The following is a 21,211-nucleotide window of genomic DNA, read 5'->3' as shown; positions in this document are numbered from 1 at the left end:
AAAGATTTTAAATATAACTCAATGTCGTCGTTTTTTGTGGAGGATCAATTATTATTCTTGTACAAAATGACAAAAACAATATTTTGGATATCTCAATAAAACATCACTATTTCGAAATATTAAAAACTATTCGTTACATTACACATTTTATGCTATATCCTAAAATTAAGTATAAACAACTTTTCATCTATTGTTTGCATTTGCCAACATTGGTTAATGAGGGTTGCCCAATGTAATTCAGCGGGTTTTCAAACACAAATTTAATGAGCGAACGATAGTTTACTAATGGAGTGTGGTAACGTAGTTAAAGTAGATTTCCCCATTCAGTATACATTTAAACTAAGTAATCATCGCTGATAATGGATGAAGTTAACTTTTTTGTTTACATATTGGTTGATTTTTATTCCTCCATTTCTCGAGCCCTCTGGATACTTCCCATCGCGTCAAGCGTCAGTGGTCACGTGTTCTTCACACAAGTGGTATCTTCGGATCATATCTCCACAACTCCAGTCTCCACACTATTACTGTTTAATCGTACGTTCGCGCAATTGTGTAAGTGCATATATCTAAAGTAAAATTAGAAATTGCGATTGTAAAAATAAGCTCTTTTTGTGCACTTTTCCCTAGATATTGCTTTCCTCACTTGGTTTCTGAAATTAATAACATTTAAAGAGCATATTATTCTTTTGAAACCAATGTCGATATATCCCTAAGTATATTTATCCTGTAGAAACTAAGTTTGAAAACAAGAGAAAGTATTGTAAATGCCCTGATATTTTCGTATTTATTAAAACAAATAATACTAGAGCTTTAGTTTCAGATGATCGGAAACAAAATTTATATTCGTACGACGATGAAGGTTCAGATCTAGTAAATAAATTTTGTAGAAAACGTCATTGGTAGGGTAAAAAATAAACTAATTTTAAATCCAATAAGAATAATTCATATATTTCAAATAATTATTGCAATGACAACAATCCTTGCAGACAATGTCATGATATAATAGAAACGACTTGAATGTATTATATAAACATAATATATAGAAAACAAAAATCTTTACATTGAATAACATTAGTCTGTGTTCGTTGCCATTATTTTATATTAAATTTAGATGGCATACAAATATAATAATGGTAAGAATTTTAAAAAAAGTATTAAATGGTAATGGATGTTATGTTTTATATAATTTGGAGGAATCGGTAAGTTTGCTTACATAAATAACTTATTCGAATGGTGCAGAGAAATTCTAATAATAAAAAAATCGTTTAATCTGATGAAAATTGTTTTTAAAAATTGAATTTTTGGAGTTTCCTAAGTATTTGTACTAACATTGCAAAAATATTTAAGCTTAGAGTGCATTAATTTCAAAAATAGTAACTTTCACAATTAAGGAAGCTATAAATTTTGCTTCTATTTACAAAGAAGACAATTATTGTCAATCTAGCTGATTAATAAATTGAAAGTTAATTTGAAACATCATTTTTATGAAGTATGGTAAAATAAAATATTAAAAACAAAATAATATTTTAGATGTGTCAACCGTGTTAATCAAACAATATCTTACGAAATAAATTTTCGCAATGGGATAGGCAAGATTTATTTTATTTCTTATTTCGAAAAATAATTATAATGTTTTGTGTTTATGAATAGAAATTAAATAAATAATGTACATACAAAACAAATTGATTAAAGTTTCTGTATTTAATGGAGCAGGATTACCAAAATATCTGTATTATTATCAGAAAACTTAGAATAAAAAACACATAGCTAGTATTTTTTATTGTTATTATTAATTGGTGTTTTCAATACTTTTGGACAGTAGCTATTTGTAGTTATTTCAGTCTTAACAACAGGGGCAGTAAAAACATTACTCGCTAAACAGAAATATACTAAATTCACAACAAGTCCGATCATTGTCTCTATGCCAAAGACACTCAATAAATTCTTAACTTCAAATGTATTTTTTAGGGATCTCAAAAATTAACTTCATTGTAACGTTCTAGCTAAAATAAACGTATGAAAATGCATGAACTATACTAACGCATAAAATATATTTCGTTTGGGAATACCTTGTTTTAGGGGCCTTTATTAATGTAAATTAATTCAAGCGAATCTGAACACTTAAGTATCGCGTTTCTATATTTGTTAATGGTGCTTTATGTGAGCAAATATATTCACATTAAGATTTAACTATTAATGTGCTCTTTACATTATTCAGAAAACTTTGTGACTGGTTTGCAGTCAAATATTGAAGTAGTTTAGGAAAGGGTCTTCTTTAAAATGATTTTGAAATATCATTTTCTTTTGGCAGGAGGCTTTGACAAAATGCTAAATATAAAAATGCATCATGCATCACATTGACTTGTGTTTAAGGCTTATTCATATAATAATGATTGTCAATATGGCCATAAATGATTTTTAATGCTCGCTCATTAATAAAGTAGCTAAAGCAGCTCCCAAAGCCGCATCTCCTTTACCTTCAAAGACAATTGGAAGTTGATAGAGTGATTTTACTTCTTCCTGAAGAACTTGATTTCGAGAAAGTGCTGAACCAATCCCCAAAATGCGTGAAATGTTATTCTCAACTAGTACTGATCTTGGCATTATACTGTAACATATAAAACATTAGATAAAAATATATAAATACATTAGATAAATTTAGTAATAACAATGGTAATAATAATTAGAAAAGAGAGGGAATGGATTAGCTATGAGGTTAGCATACTGGACTCCCACGCGGAGGTCCCGGGTTCGAATCCAGCAGCTGACCCTTAGATTTTCTCTTCCTAGGAGCTTCTTACAGCTCACTGTCCGGTGATGGACAGTGTTGTCTGTAACAAGAGAACACTGTCCGGAGGCCGGCAGTGCACTGAAAAAAGCTCCGGGCGCCAATAACCTTAGATGTTGACGCGCCTTAAATCATTAAAAAAAAAAAATTAGAAAAGAGGGGCAGGGAATTAGCCAAATGGATAGCGAATACTGGATTCCATCGCAGAGATCCTGGGTTCGAATCCAGCTGCTGACCTTTAAGATTTTCTCTTCAGAGGAACTTCTTACAGTTCACTGTCCGGTGATTTACAGTGTGGTATGTAACGAGGGAACAGTGTCGTGTTGCTGGCAGCGCACTAAAAAAGTTCTAGACGCTAATGACCTCAGTTGTTGATGCACTCTATATTAAAATAATAATTTTAACTAATAGTAGAAACCTATAACATGTCATATTCATTGACAGAGGTATGGCGCTACAATGATATGGCCATATTATTTTCCCCTGTTACTCCTCGCAATGCGAGAGAAAATTTATAATAAATATAATGTGTGCAGTAATTAATTTCTAACACAACCATGTTCTCACATACGAGTATTAATGACTGACTGTGAAACAAAATAACAAATAATGCAGACTCGAATGATGGGAATACAAATGCTGTCTAAGGCTTGAAACCGAACTATGAAAAAATTTTAAGGATGGAGAGGATGAGAGTGTCACCGCAATAATTTTCTCTAGCGTCTTTGTTCCTGAAGTTATCATTGAGGCCACTTTACGTCTGGTACTTTTGGAATCACTTGACGGCGAGGGCCAGCAAGAGGTCCTTTTTAATATCGCCAGGATTGTACCTTTTTTTTTTTAATTTCAGCTGATTTATAAAAGCTTATGAATGGATGCTATGAGTGAATTTTGAGATTGGAATAATGTACTCTCCTTAAGATTTAAAAGTAAAGGAAATGATGGATATAAACTATGCAGAAATTGCAATAGTTGCTACCCCATTGCTCAGCGTTTACGCAATAGCGTTACAAAATAATAATAAAAACAATTCATTACATTGAATTAATTGCAATTCTAATTCAATTTTATAAAGACAAAAGCAAAATAAATGACTTACCTATATAAATTTTTAACAATTCCAGCACAAATAGCTCTGAACACATGGCCTAAACTCAAGTTACCTGGATTGATATTACTAACAGAAGCAAGTTCATTTGGAGCATGACGTTCACCAAGTAATTTTGGCGAAACATTTAGACTAGATGTTTGGCACTTACTTGCAGATTGTATAGAACGCTCCCATAAGGTACCTAAAACAAAAATCTCAGCGATAACCCGGAATGTGGATAACGTAGAGTGGTTAAATCTTTCTTGCTGGAAAATTTTCCTTAAATGCGACACTTTTTAGCAGTTCATCAAGAGGAAATTTTTAGTCAATGCCGAATTTGCCTGCGCAAATACAAAGAAAGCTTTATCAAAAATATATGCACAACAAAAAGACACCGGAGAACTTCTTTTAAACTAAGAGGTTAGGATTAAAATAATATAATTTTAAAGAAGACAACTATTTATTTTTTATAAAAAAAATATCAATTGATACCATGATATGACTATTCATTTATTTTTTTAATTAAAGACGCGTCAACAACTGAGATTATTGGCTATCGAAGCTTTTTTCAGTGCACTGCCGGCCTCCGGACAGTGTCCTCTCGTTAAATGCAACACTGTGCATCATCGAACAGGGTGGTAACAAGCTCCAAGGAAGCGAAAATCTAAGAGCCAGCACCTCAATTTGAATACGGGATCTCCGCGTGGGAATCCAATATGCTAACCACATAGATAATTCCTTCCCTTATTAAAATTATTATTAAAGACAAAGTAAATAGAAACGATTTTTTTAATTTTTATTTTATGATCGCTCTTTGATACTAAAACGTAAACTTATTATGGCAAAAAATCGATTAAAAAAACTGTTTATTAACTAGATTGTATGATACAATTATTGAAAGATTTAAGACATGAAATTTGAAAGAAAGATGAAATTTTGAGTGTTTTTTTAAGAAAACAGCATATTATGTAGTCATTATATATTTTTGTTTAATGATGTAAGGCGCATCAAAATCTGAGGTTATTAGCGGAGTTTTTTTCAGTACAGTTATTCTTTGAAATTTTATTTTGGGCCAAAAATATTTTAACAAGTTTTTTATGTCAGAAAAAGCAGTTATAAATAATTAATCCGCAACTTACTTTGGGGAAGAGATGATCCTAATTCGAGTGACCATTGTTGCAGTGTAGAGATGAAAGTCGCTAATGCATTCCCTCCGTTCAAAGACGCTGCCACAGCCAAATATTTCCCATTAAAATATGGCACGAATTCCATGTTTGCTCTTTCTGTAAATGTTAATAGGATAATAATTATTTTCAAATACATGTCACAAAACTTATCTTAAAACCAAACATACCATTAAGGGACTGAGGATCAAAGTTAGGAGCAATGAATGATAGTTGAGCAGAAGTAGATATGTTAAGGACTGCATCATCTTCATGATGAAGAGCGGATAACACTGAACACTGCAAATCACCCAAGGCGGAAACTAAAAATTTTAATTCATAGTCATATAGTATGCTGCTACGATGATACAATGTAGTCCGTTTAAATAAATATTAACATTTAGCAAATATTGACAGCAAAAAACTACCTCAGTGGAGTGTGATAAATTATACACACCTACAGGGGTTCCAGCTGGGATTCCATGCCATATCTCCGAAAGATTTCCAGCCAAAGCGCCTGATTGTATTACTTCCGGCAAAAAAATTACTGGAAATCCAGCTGATTCCAATATCTACACAAAAAGTTTATCCTTTAAATAATTTCCATACAACTAAACAGTCTGTTATAAAATATACAATTTATTATAATATTGTTAATTTACTTCTAAATTCCATTGTGAACTAGAGGTATCAAAATAACCCCAACTAGCAGCATTTTGAACAGACATAATTGGTTTCTTTAAATTGCACAACATTGCAACCACAAAATCTTGTATTGTACCAGCACAATTAAACTTTTCCAATTTCTCAGGCCTGTAAAAATAAGCATAAAATAGGTTCCAAGAATAAAGATTCAAAATTACCATGAATTAATTATGGTAAGTATATGACCAATAAGCAAAATGACCAATATTGCATGTTTTTTGTACTCCTCATCAGAGGTTGATTACTATTTCGGCATTACCATAAATAATTCAGCAAACTGATAAAAAAACCTCTAGTGATGGATGAAAGTCTGAAACCGGTCAGTACAAAGAACATTCATGGTACGAAGGAAAAAATTAGCGATATTTTCTAGCATTGCGGACTTAATCACATTTTTAAATGAACAATTAATTACATAAGCAACTTCTCTTTCGTTATGTAAAATAGCGAATGGTTTTCTGAAAATACTTCTGGAATAAAATTAATTCAAAATACTACTATTTAAGTACTTACTTAATACTAATTTTACTCAAGTACTGCATCTTAAAAATATGTAGTTACAATTCTTAAAAAAAATCACAACATAAGCTCTTCTAATTATCAATAAGTCAAAATGAATGTAATCCATTTCAGTTTTATTTCAGAGTATACGCCTCAAAACATTGTATTTTTAATTTTAATCTTAAAAAAAAATATTTGTTCATTTAAATTGTCTCCAAGTTGAGCTTTAACCAAAAAAAACATGTCTGATTTTTTACTGATTTACACAAAGAAGAATGGATTTTATTTTTTCATTTGTATTATTCGAAAACGATAAATATAAAAATATTAAAATTTTAGTTTCGAAAAAGACCTTGCCAATTTATTCACTGTAATTCTACTTCAAAATAAACAAACGGGCATGGCACTTCGAAGAGCAAATGTTCATTTTTGAGGTAACTTTCACTTTTTAAAAAAAGATACAATTTGCTTAATTCTGAAGAATTACTACATGCAAAGTACACTTTACCAATTTATTTTCTTTAAAATTAAGTTTGAGGGGGGTACTCAATACTCATAATTTACTAATAACATTTAACAATTAAATAAGAAGTAGTTACGCTAGACTAGAACAGGGAATCTCCCACTTAATATTCCGTACTTATATCCACTGCACCAAACCTGCCTCCAACATTACATATGTAGGTAACGAAACAAATTGGTATGCTTTCTGTAATCTTAATAGCTCGTTCATTTCGATTCATCGCTGTTTGCATTGAGAAACTATGTTTTGAATGGTTTGAGTTTTGAGGACAGTCAGAATGTAACGAAGAGAACAGTTGTATTACTTTTTTCCAATAAGATTTCTTTTTAAGCAAAACTTATATAATATAAATAAAACCAATCAAAATAAAATTCATAATTGTTTATTATAATTGGTTACATTTAAGGAAAGATAGTATAAAAATATAATAATCACCTATTTTTTGCAAACCAAAATAATGTGGTACATCCATAGCCAGAACAGGCTCTCAAATGAGACTGGGGCTTAGGAAGTGCTGCCAAAAATTCTGGATCACATCTATTATCTTGCCAAGTATATAACGAAGAAACTTTATCTGGATTCACATCAAACCTTGATGAATCATTGTCTGACTTTTGCCAAGGCTGGCCATCATCATATTGGCTATCACTATTTGAATAACTCCATAGCATGACTCCATGCATTTGTCCACATACGCCAATGCATGTTACCTAGAAATTTGTACAATATTTGTAAACAACATATTGCAAGAAATGAACATATAAATTAATTCTACAATAAAAATTTGGAAATTAGGAATTATATATCCATTTATCTATCTACCTGCTTCAAAATATCTTTTGGTAAACGAGAAACGCAAGCATGAAGAGCTGAACAAATTTTCGGTGGATTCTGTTTATTTCCTTCACAACCCAATTCGCTGGGAACATTAGCTTGGGTATCTTTTGCTTGACGGGCAACAATTTTTTTTTGTTTCGGGCAATAAATACAAACTTTGACAGATGTTGTTCCTACATCAATTCCTAGAATCATGTTGATTTAAATGATTTTGCCTTAAAAAAAAAAAATAATGAAAATAAATAAATATCAAGCCTAATTCACATTCGTTTTTTACTTCATAATTTAAGTAACGTCATGACATCTAGTACAACTGAAAAATGAGGTTCTAGAAAAGATTTACTATAAAAACCAAGTAAAAAGAAATAAGGGTTGTTAAAATTAATTATTCTTGACTCTTCAAGGTTTACGAATCAGCTGATTGTAATACTTCTAGGCAACGAAATTTCTACGATAAAAAACTGAAAGCCTTACCAAGAGATCAACTTTTATTAAACTCTACCTTAATAAAATTACATTCTTATGTAACAATGACAGAAAATAACGAAATAGTGATTACCTATTTAAGTAAACTCCTAGTAAGAATTTGCAAGAAGAATCCCTCTAAAAAAGAATTATTTATTGAAGTTGGGGTGGATGGAATTCATTAAAATTCATGATTTCCTGCAAAAACATGAAACGAAGCAAATAACAAACACTTCTCTGACTTAGGATCTAAACTTTTTTTTTGATGCTTTGATTGGAATAATTGAAAGGATGAGTATGACTGACAAATAAACAATTTAAGTAGACTAAAAATTTGTTATGATAATCACTTACAATAAAGGTTGAGCTAGAAGACAGAAGAAATAAACGAAAATGTTTTATTCCTTCATTAACATAACATTTCTTCCAAATTTGAAGAAAAAATCTTTAATTAAAATAAATTTAAGAAATGAAACGTTTAAAAGTAGCCGTATGACGAAGGGATTTGGGGAAAACTTGAATTCCTTCCAATATTTTTATTTGCTCTAATATCTATCTTACCGTCACAAATTATTTCTCTATGACGTAAGCAAATTACATTAAGTATGTTTTGTAATATCATATTTGTTCATTTATAGTCACACTTAATATATTAGCAACCAAGGCGTAGGCTACTTTATAGCGACAATTTACATAAATTTAATTTTAGAAAACTACCTAGACTTAAGGATATTTATTTAATGCACAGTAAGACCATATTTTCCTGAATTTTTATTTGTTTCTGTTGCTTAAATAAACCTAATTAAACAACCCAAACTGAGAATTTGTCGTGACTCTTCGTGATACAATGTTCACTAATTGTTATATAATGACTTGAATCTTTGAATTTTATGTAAAAATATAGCAAACTTTTAATTACACTCTAGTATAATTTTTTCCGTTTCCTCGCCATTACTAAGTAAAAATACAATGACAATAAAAAACAGAAAAGAGCACAACTTCTGTAAACATACATACTATGTATGTACGTATGTACTCTTATCTTTGACTAGTCCATAATTCGTTAATTTATTTACCTGACTTGCAAGAAAATAAGCGATAAAAATTTACAAGCTTCGCAATTAAAAACAAAAAAACAGTATACTTCTTAATTCTTGTATGTTTTCTTAAAACTTTTAATGTGATATAAACTGTGAAACGGTTATCTACAAAATGAGGTAATCGCCTAGTATGATGCAAATAAGTGGCACTTATTAACTAAATACTATCTCTTATCTTTTACACTCGTCAGATCTAAATTTCAGATCCTTTCATTTAAGGAGTTTTCTAAACTAATAAAACAGGTATATTTTTAGGAATCATGAGTGCATTCACAAAAAAAAAAGTAATGTGCAAGAAACATTACAAAGGGATATGCCAGATTATAATTCAAGAAAGCAATAAAGGTAAAATAAGTCAAAAAAAATAAAAAATCAAAAATATAATTTTATTTTATAAGTAAGATGCGGTAGCTAGCTCTTAGTTACTACCGAAACTAGTAATACTAATGAATACATTACTTCATAAATTATATATATAAAAAACTACTGGCTTACAAACCCTCTACAAGGCACGCGAAATAGGGGCAGTGTTTTTACTAAAAGTTGCTGAAAATATATAACCTCTAAGAGTATAAATATAAATAATTCGTATAAAACAACTAAAAATGATATTACCTTTTAAGGTTAATCAGTTTTACCTACAACCTGTATTGCTTATAAAAGTGATAACAAAAACTTGAGGGTTATGAAAGTTATTTTGTTTATTATAGTTTGACTTTTATCATGAAATTCTGAATAAATCTCTAAAAATTGTTCGCCTTTTTAGTTTTAAACAAATTCTAAAAAGTAATAATTTCTAACGAATTAAACAAAATTAGTTTTTTATAAATCAATGAAATATTAAAATATTATCTGTTCTATTACAATATTTTCTTAAATAAAAATTGATCATATGTTATTGTAAGTTGGCAATATGAGCGTTCTTCTTGCGTTTCAGTGGTAGCCATCTTGCGGCGTTCGTTTGGGGAAAGAAGCGTTGTGTTCACGTTTGGTTACTTGCGTGCTGTTACCCCTTAAGCAGTTTACTTATTTTATAGAAGTTTACTCATTTATAAATATGGTTGATAAAGTGGATATGAGTTTAGATGATATTATAAAACAAAATAAGCAATTTAAATTCCCAAGAAGAGGACGTGGAGGTCAGAGAGGTGGAAATAATATATCACGGCGAGGAAGTCGTTCAAGAGGTGTAGGAGGAGGAAGTGTAGGACCTCAGCGGAGAAGAAATAATTTTGGAAATTTAAGATCTACTCCGTATCAAAGGGTAATGAAAATATGTATATCCATTTTATAATTAAAAAAAAAAGTTGTAATTTTGTTGGTCGTGTACTACTAAGTAGCTGAATGTCTTTTGTAAGAAATTTTTAAAAGTATTTTTTGAAACAGAATCCTGCAAGGGGAATGAATTTTTTTTCTTAAGAAATCTTATCAGTATTGTATACCGTAAAAAGTTAATTTTTTTGAAACTTGGTCATTGTTTTTAAACAGCACACAATTGAGCAGTCTAAATATCCTTACAGTATCATATAATTATATATTGGAAATACGCAGAATTTCAATAGTTAATATACTGTCACTTAGGAAAACAACTGTTCAACATCTTTGCGTAAACAGTATTGAATCCAGTGAAGAATGACATAAACCGCAGTATGTGATTAATAACTAATTTTACAATATGGTTTGAATTCGTTCAGGGAATTCTTAGTGTTCAGGCAATGAGGAATGTGCGGCTGGTTGTTCAACTTTTGATTCTGATTTTTTAGAACTCCCTCCCCACATGGTTTTCCATCTACAAAATCTGCTTTGTCTGGACCTTAACGGAACTAACCTTTACAACTCATGTTACAATCAAAGTGTATTTTGGATTTTTTGGTTAGTTGAATTTATGAAAATTTTCCTTGGACGACATACTCGATTTATCAAGCAGTTGAGAAGTATATCGAAGGTACAATTCAGAAGATCTATTCTTCAAGAGACAACCTTGATTCACCATTGAAGGCAATCAAAGTGAAATTGCTAATTCAGGAATTATTTTTGCACATAGATTCCTTCAGCTTGAAGAAAACTGGTGTTGCCTTTGTGGATAGCTAGATTTTTAAAGTGGATTGATGTTACGTGGTGTATCGGCTGAAATTTTTGTAATAGAAGAGATTGGACCGATTTTATATTTTGTTCAGTATTTATTACACTATCTGAAGAAAACTGCCGCAATTACAAGAGAATAAAGTGAGAAATCACGTAAGGAATGAAATGAAGAAGTAAAGGCGTTCAGAAAAACCAGATTATTTAGCTGTTTAGCTGTCGAAGAAGATGGTGTGTGTAACATCTAAGTGGATATACAGGAGTTGTGGAGCAGAAATTTTATTTACCTGGTGACTGCGACTGTTGTAAATCAAATCAATGGGTGTTGTTTGCTGTCTTGCTGTTTCCAAAACAAAAATTATGCTCTTAATTCATATAGTTCAGGCCGCCTACTTATTAAGTTTTACATTTTGGGATGAAAAAATTGGAAGAAAAACATTGTTGGCTTTAATGAAAGAGGAACCTTAAAGGAAATTATAATTTTGTTTGAGGACTGGGAATTTCTTCCATTTGTTTAAATTAATCTGTAATGAGTTCACTAGTGGCAGCCTTCTAGTTGTGTGAAGCGCTACCTACACTCCTATCAATAGGTAAGACTATTCCATTACATATTCGATTAATGTTGCATAAGAATTTCATTTGTTTTTCTATTGTTTAACAATTCTAATCACATTTGAAAAATTCAGTAGAGTTCAGGTATTAAGTTTAGGAGTTGAAAAGATTTTTTATTCATGAATAAAATAAGAGAATATGTACATTATAAGTTTGTTTGTTCATCGTTAGAGTTAGTTTAGCATTCATTAAATATTCGTGTGTTCTTTCAAAGATAGGTTAGTAGTATTTTTTGTTAAGGTTTAATCTAGGGAGACTTGTAAATACAAAACACAACGTGTTTTTTATCTGGTACTGCTCAACTCCATAGTCAGTGATAGGTAGGTTGTGGTGCTAGTGAAGGTTATTTATTAGTAGTGATAATAATCTTAATGTAAGGGAGACTTTTGAGGTATGAACTTAATTTATTCCTAAAGTCTTCATTTGTCTTTAAGAGGTTCTAAATTTATAAATGTGAAAGAAAGTATTGCTTTCAAGTCAATTTTTCGACATTTTCTTTACAATAAACGTTAATTTTTTTATGAGTGATTATTAGAAATTAGATGATGATTGGATGAATAGTTACGAAAGATTTCAGCATTGGATTTTTGCTTATCATGGGTATTTTATTTTGTTGAAAAAGTATTTAGCTCTGTCATTCATAAGAAAAGTACTTAAGTAAATATGCAAGGGGCCAATTCCTATTCTGACAAATGGGAATGGGCAGATTATTCTTTATAAATTTTCTATCTTTATTGCTAGTTAATTTTGTGATTATCTTAAATCCCAACCGTGTAACGAATTCTGAATAGAAAGGCATTGGTCACTCCATTAATGTTTGACATTAGCCTTTTATTTGTCCTCAGTTGGGTTCCATAGTTGTTTGTGGCAGTTACAATAAAGATTCGGCTTTATGGTGGGCAAAGTTCATTGGTCGCAGCCAAAAAAGGTTATTGTGCCGTCCTATTGTGGCAGTTATGTTTGTAAAACCCTTTTTTTAGAAGCGTGTAGTTGCCAATAAATGTCTTTATTATGAGTTGTTTCTTCTATAAGTATTGTTTCTCTAATAATTGGGAAACCATGTTCTGACGAAGAGTTGATTTCTTTGTTTATTAAAAGTGCCATTTGGTTTAGGTATGTTGTTGTTTAAATAGTTTCAGAAAAGTGACAGAAACTTTTTTCCCTTATGTTCGAAGCGAAAATTATTGATGAAAGATAGATTCAGTTTTGCTGATTACACTTTGTGCTGTATTATTTCAAGAAATTTATAATTATTTTTATTTAAATTTTAGGGTGGAGACATAAATGGTCGCTGGCAACATGATATGTTCGTAGATTCATTTGGTCGTCGGGGCCTTATGTCTAGTAATGCAGGTGGCCCAGCTAAACTGTTAGTTTCAAATTTAGATTTTGGTGTATCAAATACTGATATCCAGGTAAAAATAATTGAATTATTTATTAATTTGAAATTAGGATTATTAGTTATGTAATTTTTGTTTACAATTATTAGCGCATAAATTATTAATTTTAGGAACTTTTCACGGAATTTGGCCCTCTGAAGTCAGCCACAGTTCATTATGATAAATCCGGTCGTTCTTTAGGAACAGCTGATGTTGTTTATGATAGAAGAGCAGATGCAATCAAAGCACTTAAACAGTATAATGGAGTACCTTTAGATGGTATTTATTATAATTATAATAATTCTGGCATTTTATAGTTTTATATTTTACAAAATTTATTGTATCTTCATTTTATTAGGTCGCCCTATGAATATTCAATTGGCAACATCGGACATTAGTAGTTTAGGAAGATTAGGAGGCAGTGGAGGATTGGGAGGCAGGCGGAATCTTGTGAGACCAAGTGGAAATAGGCCCAGTAGAGGTAACTCATTATTCAAGCGAAAATACTTTTTTTAACTTCTACTATAAAAAAAAAAAATTAGCTATCAAAATTAAGAATTAATTTTAAGATAGTGGGCGAAATTTAGATACCATCGCATCTGAACTAAAGAGCTGGTCAAAAGTATCGCACCAATAGTGTGATTTATTGCTGACCCTTAAATTTTCTTTTCCTAGAAGCTTCTTACAACTCACTTGTTGTTAAGCTAGAAGGGAGCCACAAAGATTTTATTTATTATAAATTTACTACTCGGATTGAACTAACAAAGATTAATCTGTAGGTAAGTAATCAGTGGGCCACACTTACTCTGGGGGACCTTAAATCGGTGAAAACTCTAAATTTAGCGCAATTACAATACTTTCTTTCGAGGGTAAGAGAAAGATAAGCACCCATAACTTACCTTTAGTCACCTCACTATATGTACACAGTAGAAAGACAGTACGATTTTTGAAGGAATTTTGCCCTTAAAATAGACATAATTTAGGGAAGGGATTAGCTATGAGGTTAGCATACTGGACTCCCACGCGGAGGTCCCGGGTTCGAATCCAGCAGCTAGCCCTTAGATTTTCTCTTCCTAGGAGCTTCTTACAGCTCACTGTCCGGTGATGGACAGTGTTGTCTGTAACGAGAGAACACTGTCCGGAGGCTGGCAGTGCACTGGAAAAAGCTCCGGGCGCTAATAACCTCAGCTGTTGATGCGCCAAAAAAAAAAATAATAATTTTTTTCTTGACATTCCTTTTTATATTATTTTTTCTAACCATTTTCAGGGAGAGGCGGTTTTAGAAGAGGTGCAGGAGGTCGTGGAGGAGGAGGTGGAAGCGGTGGAGGTGGTCGAGCAAAACCGCCAACTGCTGAACAGCTTGATGCGGAATTGGATGCCTATGTAAATAAAGTTAAATGAATGAATGGAATGAATGTAAAATATTTCGCGTTTACAAACAAAAACAAAAAAAAAAAGTATATTTGTTAGAAATTCTAAGGGTAAAAAAGTTTTGTATTCAGAGATTTTTTTCTATTACTGTGTTAACCACTGAGGAGGTCCAGTGTTTTTAATCGTCTGAATATTTTTTTTTTTTTTAATTAAGAAGGATTTTGTATTATTTAATGTATTTCTGTATGTAAATAATACATTAAGTTCTCTTTTTATTACCTTACTAAGTGATTATTTTAATATGACTTCTTGAATAGTAAATATACTACAAGATTTATGTGGACAATTTGAATTCTAATGTTTTTTTTATTTCCTTTTAAATGTCAATTTTCTCTTGGAAAAACATTAGAGATTGTAATTACTAATTGTATATAATATATATATATATATAAAATCTCCGAAAAAGGAAGTAGTAATGAGTGCTGATATATAAAAATTTCATTGGAAATTATTTATAAATATAAAATTTATGGCATTTTTTAATTTTTTTTATTTTCCTTACAAATTTTTATACCCTTAAAGAAATATATGTTGGAACAAATTTTGTAGAACTCTTTATTTCTTTTAATAAAGGAAAGGTAAAAAGGGCAGTGTTGAGAGTATGAACCAAGTTCTGGAGATTCGGAGTTAGAGAGAACCCTTGCAGCTTAAATGACAATAAAGAGCGTTTCCACCTTGTACCAATGACCATGGATATTGGGCTTATTAAAATTTAAAAATAAAAAATGCAGTGGGAATCGTTTTCTATCAACTGTCTCACCGCCTTGTTTTTTTTTTCGCAGTGAAAAAACAATTCTGACTCACTCAGCAGCTGTAGTGCACGTAAAAAATATAGCTATAATTCTTTATACAAATTGTGGTCATTCATTGATATCAATCAATTTCGGATTACAACGGATAAAAACGGCGATATTTTCCAGCACTACGGAATCAAACCTAATTCCCATTAATTAAATATTTTAATTAGAATGTTTTTTTTGAAAACCTAGTTGACTTTTTAATATAAAGAGTCACTGAAATAGTTTGTTGAAGGAAGCAAGAAATTCAACTAGAAGATTGTATGTGCAGAAAGGAGCATTGCAAACAAAAGTTATGAAACCAATGTGGGAATGTAAAAAGTCAATTGTTCACCACCAGCCAAAATTTCCAATATATTCCAGAAAGAAATAAACCCCAAACCATCCTCTAAAATAAATCAATGAAAATCTCCCCTATCTTTATTGTGGACTCTAACAATTAAACATCTCCTTGGCAGTGATAAAACAAATTAGAATAAAATTGATTAATTTTGCAAATAAAAAATAGTATCACAGAATTTCTGAAAACAGAATTTTAAGACAAGACTCGCATGCAATATCACAATTTGAAAAAATAGCAAAAGATAAAAAATAATCGGTCATTTTAAAGGGTTACTCTCTTCAGAATCAGAAGAAGTAAATAAAAGATATCCTGTCTCTACAAAAAAGACTTCTCAATCAAAAAACTTCACCCTGCTACGTACCAAGATCACAATCTGCCATAGTATTAGAAAATATTGATAGAGAAATAACAATATTTCAGTAAACTATTTCAAGTATTCCAATTAATAAAACTCGTCTCAACTATTTAGTGTCATATGTAGAACTAAGAACGGAGACAAATCCTCATATCACAACTTGTAAATCCACAATGCGGATACATAAATTGTCAACTTGGCCCTTAATATGCCAAATGTGCAGAATACCAAATGTTAGCAGCCTGACAATCATATACTAGCCTAAAGTTCAAGACAGGTTCAACTGGCAGTGTCCAGATTCCAATAACATCCCTAAATTTTGGGAAACTTAAAAAAAAAAAGTATAATAATGCTACAGAATATTTTTTTTATATAAAATTTACCTGACGTTATTCTTGCAAATAAGATTAGGACAAATAATGAGAAGTCAGTAAATGTTTATTAAATATTAATGAACACCTATGAAATCCTGAAGTATAATCACTAACTCTTTCCGATGGTGACTTTCAGCAAATTCTAATGTTCAATATTGGTTAGAACGTACACAAAAATGGCGCTGTCATTATAATCGAAAAGCAGGCAATTACTTAACTCCATACTAAAAACAAAAGAAAAAATTTAACAATTGATGGCAATAAATTTCTAAAACTTAGGCTTATCTTGTTGTTTGTTACATTATTTGCAGGAGGAAACTTAATAATTTCACCCAAGATGAAAATGGGGCTAGGCTAGGGTTATTTTTTTTTGTTTTTAAATTTCAAAGGAAAGGAATGGTTATTAGGCAGGGTTCAAACAGCTGGTGGTTACATGGATTACAACAGTTTATCACGATGGAATATTATTAAATATTAATAAATCATTGAAAGAGTTGATTTTAAAACTGAAAAACGGATACAATTTTTATACGCCCAGTACATAAACATGCTAGGAAAACAGAGATGACTTGCAGTGATAAATTATTTACTTTCTTTCTTTGATTTATAAATAATAAGTTTACAGAAAACAAAAATCTAAAGGTCTTTCACAATCTACTTATATGTTAGCTCATTTCATACTGCTATTTTTTATTTTTTTTTTTATAAGAAAAATTAAAATAATTAAAATTAGAAAACAAAAATCAAAATATATTAAAATAAAATTTTCACATTTAAAAATAAAATAAAAACCCTCCAAATTGAATTGATCATGAAGATTAATTGCTTGCACGATAACAATTGTACAATTTTGTATTTTTAAAAAAATCTCTTACAATTTTTGTAATCCACTTCTATTACAACAGAACAATGCTCAATAATTTATTTACACAAATATGCAATAAATAGTATTTAACTATGTTTAGAACAAATCTTTCTTTTTAAGGGATTTTCTTAATTTTTTTTTTTATAATAAATTTTGTGTAAATAAATAAATTTGGCATCTATAAATAAAACTTTCTTCTGCACATATTTACATTTAAATATAATCTAAATTTCATTTACAATTTTAGGATAAACCTCACAATCTTTTTAAAATTCTTTTTTTCTCTTTAAGAAGTTTCTTCTTTTCTGCTGCTACATTCTTATCTCCAGCGTGTTTTTTTGCGGTTGGGCCATCCGATGAAGACTGAAGATCCATACTTTTAACAGCTTTCAACGACTGCAAATAATCAACACATTGTAAACCGCAATACCTTATAATGAATCAACAAAAAAAAAAAAATGCCTGTTTGTACATCATTCATGTTTAACTAAAATCTGCTTTGACCTTATAGATTTGTAAGAAGATAACTTCTAGCCACTTCTAATGCAATCTAAAATAAACGTTTCACCCTGTATACAAATGTCCTACCGGATAGTTTACTGTGGTCCCTTAGGGTGCAAATGTTTTTTTAAAGAATATAGGTATGTATAAAACATAAGGGTCTATCTAAAATTTATTGTTCCCTCAATCAACTGGGTAGAGAAATACAACTTTTAGACAAACATGGCAATTCAGCTTATTTTTATTTTATAGGGCTTCGAACTTTTTTCGAAAAAGGACCATATGGTTTTCTTTAATCTAGGCTACTAATTTACTAATACACCACTGTAATTTGGTATTCACTTATACTTACAACTTTATTATGAACAATTTTTTGTTTTTATAGAAATTGTTTTTAACTGAGAACTTTAAGAATTAGTCTCTTATCTAACCCCCTTGTTATAAAATTCAATGCCTTCATAATTACAATAACTGTTCCTATACAAAACCACATAAGATATAAAAGTAACTTCAATTTAAATTCAAATCTTTAAGAAAAACTAAGAATGTGACTTTTGATGACTAATAATTTCAAAAAATGAAAATGATAACCAGCCTAAAAAGGCGTTTCACTGCACACTCAGCTTTTTATTAATGTAATGCAAAAAGTGACATGCAAATGTAAGGACGATGGCTGAATTAGAGGTTTTTATAAGTTATTAAATTCAACTTCATTTTTGAGAGCAAAAATAAATTATTGGGAATTCTTTTCTTTTCTATAATTGATGCAAAGAATTCGGTTTTCAGCTGCTTTATCGTTTTAAATCGAGCTAACTGATTTATCATTTCTGATATCATCTCAACTTATATGTATTTACCTACAACTTTTAATACTCTACAATTGCAATTTCCGTTTTCTAACCGTCTAAGACTGTTTTACATTGAAAATCATCAGTAGAGAATTTACTACTGTTATTTTTTTAAACATAAAATCTTTATTTAATGTTAGTAGGAAAAATAAGAATTTTTACCAATGCGTGTATCTCGGTCATCATTTTTGCACGCTGAGAATAATCATTATAATGTTCCAGTAGAAGTTTACCAGCTTCTTCATTTAGTGCAGATTCAGCATTTGGAACTATCAAAAGGCATTTTATAGTCTGAAAAAAAAAATCACAAACAAATAAAAACAAATGCAAATTTTTGGAATTTATTGAAAAATGTTATAAACGTTTTTTACAGTTTCTCAAATATCTCTTTTCTTTTTGTTTCTATTATTTTAAATTTAAAATGATTAGCTATAAGCATAAAAAATATCTTTGTTTTTTTCCCTTTAACGCTTTTCTAATACAATAACAATTTGTAAAGTAATATGTAATACCAGTAATATATGTTTAATTCCCAAATCAGATTTCCAATCCTTTTTTAATGTATTAACACATATTTCTCCAGTTTTTGCTACATTAGGGTGAAAAATTTTTGTAAGGAAAAATGCTTTTGGTGGTCCTTGGGGAAAGTCCTTTCCAAGACATAATCTAACTTTGAAAACTCCTCCCGCGTAAGGTGTATCAGCTGCAAAAATAAAGAGAAGTAAAATATTACTTTTAAACACAAACACACACACACGCACAAAATCCTGTAAGAATTACATTTTAACTTTTATTAGTGAAGTTTATGTACTAACACTAACATGGGAATTAGTTATCCTCTTCTGTCTAAAGTCATTGTGATAATCTTTAGTATTGTAGAGTATAAAACGTTCTCGGAGCAATGTAAGCCGATGATGGCTTTATTAAGCAAAAACTTTCAAGAATAAACCCCATAAAGAACAAAAAGAGTTCTATTTAACCGATCCCCGTGAGATTCTACAATCCTTATTACTTGTACGAGCTCAAGAACTCAAACCAGAAGAATCTTGATAATAAAGAGCTGTTTTACTGTTTCCTTTGAGGCAATCCTTTTAATTTTTTTTAATTAGAAGACTTCAAATTACAAATTTAATTCATATTAGGAATAAATAAAAAAAAAACACCTCTGGTAATTGACTGTTTTAGTAAGAAAACTATTGCGTTCTTTATAAAATTTTCGAAACAGAGTTTTCGTCGAAAATAAAGGTTTATTCCTAAAAAAGATTACGAACTTGACGATTGTCGATTAACAATGAAGGTGATAAACTTTTTCTTTATTTAAATTCGTTTTCATTCGATAATTTATAAATAATGTGGCAAAAACAGGCTTCTACAGTCGAGTGTCATCATTATAAGTTGTTTTAAAGTTTAATTTAAAAAAAAGAGATCATGAATAAAAGCACATTTAATGTATATAGATACTGATATTGTGTTTTTTTATCTCTTAATATTTATAATAATCTTTTAATAAATTCCTTCAAAATTGCCAGTCGAAAGGAGGTTTACATTTTAAATACAATTTATTGTGAAAACAAAAATTGAACTAACTGATACTAAACTTTGTACTTAGTTATAGTTTCTGATATGTACTATTGGCTAAGTTATACTTCCTGATATTCATTTATGGCTCCAATTTTAACTATGATTCAAAAATTAAGAAGTACTGAATAGCTTGTAGGGTTCATAATCTTTTTTGTAAATATACCTGGTCCTTTAATGTAAGCTTGGATGTCTGTTATATCTTCTTCATTCATAAACACTTTAATTCCTTCTGGTGGATCCGTCATCAATTCATGCAGTTCTTTAGTTACCTGGCGAATTATTTGTGGGGAAAGGTTTTCAACGTTTGACATCTATAAGGAAAATTAAAATGCATTTTTAATTTGTTGGAGAAAAAGTAATTTTTGCTAAAGAATTTTAGATTTACTAAAAGGTTTTTTATTCCTTTAACAAAAGAGAAAATAATAAACAATAAAGTAGTTTTTATAACCTTATTTTCAAAGGTGAAGGGTAAATTGACCAAAAAATAACTAAATAAATTTAGGAAAATATTTCAAGTAGTATTTAAGGCTTCTTACTTACTTTGCAGCCAAAATAAAAACAAAAATAACCTCAATTCCTGTTTCACTGACTACTCTCACACCTCTTACAACGGACACTGATGGATTACCACTAATTACACTACGTACGCTTGGTCGCGTTGAACTGAACTGAGAATAGAATTGTGAACTAAGAACAGAAAGCTCAAAAGCGAAACGGTAACGTCACTGGATTACCAGACTATTTTTGAAATTAACCAATGATATCTTTGAATACTTTATTTATTCTCTTCTTTATTCTTTTAATGTTATTGCCATAATTTTTAATGCATATACTTAAAAAAATGTAAGTTAAATTAAACAGTGTGATACTT

General features: G+C 30.1%; 3 protein-coding genes and 1 long non-coding RNA gene across 20 annotated transcripts; 2 read left to right on the top strand and 2 right to left on the bottom strand.

The window, feature by feature from the left end:
* The first annotated feature begins 48 nt into the window (after window positions 1-48).
* On the top strand, window positions 49-1,683 carry LOC141454273 (uncharacterized). Its single transcript, XR_012458606.1, has 2 exons — window positions 49-552; window positions 815-1,683. It is a non-coding gene; the product is annotated as an uncharacterized lncRNA (long non-coding RNA).
* LOC141454266 (sedoheptulokinase-like) lies at window positions 921-10,002 on the bottom strand. 17 transcript variants are annotated; one of them, XM_074128325.1, is made up of 10 exons: window positions 9,788-10,000; window positions 8,167-8,270; window positions 7,593-7,822; window positions 7,206-7,480; window positions 5,704-5,854; window positions 5,499-5,613; window positions 5,233-5,364; window positions 5,018-5,161; window positions 3,888-4,080; window positions 921-2,608 (listed from the first exon to the last, which is right to left on the bottom strand). In XM_074128325.1, the coding sequence occupies exons 3-10, from the start codon at window positions 7,800-7,802 to the stop codon at window positions 2,419-2,421; spliced, it is 1,410 nt and encodes a 469-aa protein (XP_073984426.1). In that variant the 5' UTR covers window positions 7,803-7,822; window positions 8,167-8,270; window positions 9,788-10,000; the 3' UTR covers window positions 921-2,418. The 17 variants fall into 17 exon arrangements, with proteins under 17 accessions (XP_073984426.1, XP_073984437.1, XP_073984427.1 ...); XM_074128336.1 differs by having other exon boundaries at window positions 7,593-7,792; XM_074128326.1 differs by lacking the exon at window positions 9,788-10,000 and adding an exon at window positions 9,672-9,777.
* Window positions 10,003-10,109: 107 nt separating this feature from the next.
* Ref1 (RNA and export factor binding protein 1) lies at window positions 10,110-15,155 on the top strand. Its single transcript, XM_074128346.1, has 5 exons — window positions 10,110-10,436; window positions 13,138-13,281; window positions 13,377-13,524; window positions 13,604-13,726; window positions 14,513-15,155. The coding sequence occupies exons 1-5, from the start codon at window positions 10,230-10,232 to the stop codon at window positions 14,644-14,646; spliced, it is 756 nt and encodes a 251-aa protein (XP_073984447.1). The 5' UTR covers window positions 10,110-10,229; the 3' UTR covers window positions 14,647-15,155.
* A 1,436-nt stretch (window positions 15,156-16,591) lies between these two features.
* On the bottom strand, window positions 16,592-21,123 carry LOC141454270 (ubiquitin-conjugating enzyme E2 S). The gene is made up of 5 exons (XM_074128349.1): window positions 20,881-21,123; window positions 20,504-20,651; window positions 19,272-19,462; window positions 18,922-19,050; window positions 16,592-17,806 (listed from the first exon to the last, which is right to left on the bottom strand). Exons 2-5 carry the CDS (start codon window positions 20,649-20,651, stop codon window positions 17,666-17,668), a joined length of 609 nt encoding a protein of 202 aa, XP_073984450.1. The 5' UTR covers window positions 20,881-21,123; the 3' UTR covers window positions 16,592-17,665.
* Window positions 21,124-21,211: the final 88 nt, after the last annotated feature.

This window comes from Rhodnius prolixus, unplaced genomic scaffold, assembly GCF_049639745.1.
Source record: "Rhodnius prolixus isolate KJV_2025 unplaced genomic scaffold, Rpr scaffold_9, whole genome shotgun sequence".
Taxonomy (NCBI): domain Eukaryota; kingdom Metazoa; phylum Arthropoda; class Insecta; order Hemiptera; family Reduviidae; genus Rhodnius; species Rhodnius prolixus.
Note: the sequence above shows the minus strand (reverse complement) of the source record. Positions and strands in the feature narration are given on the sequence as shown.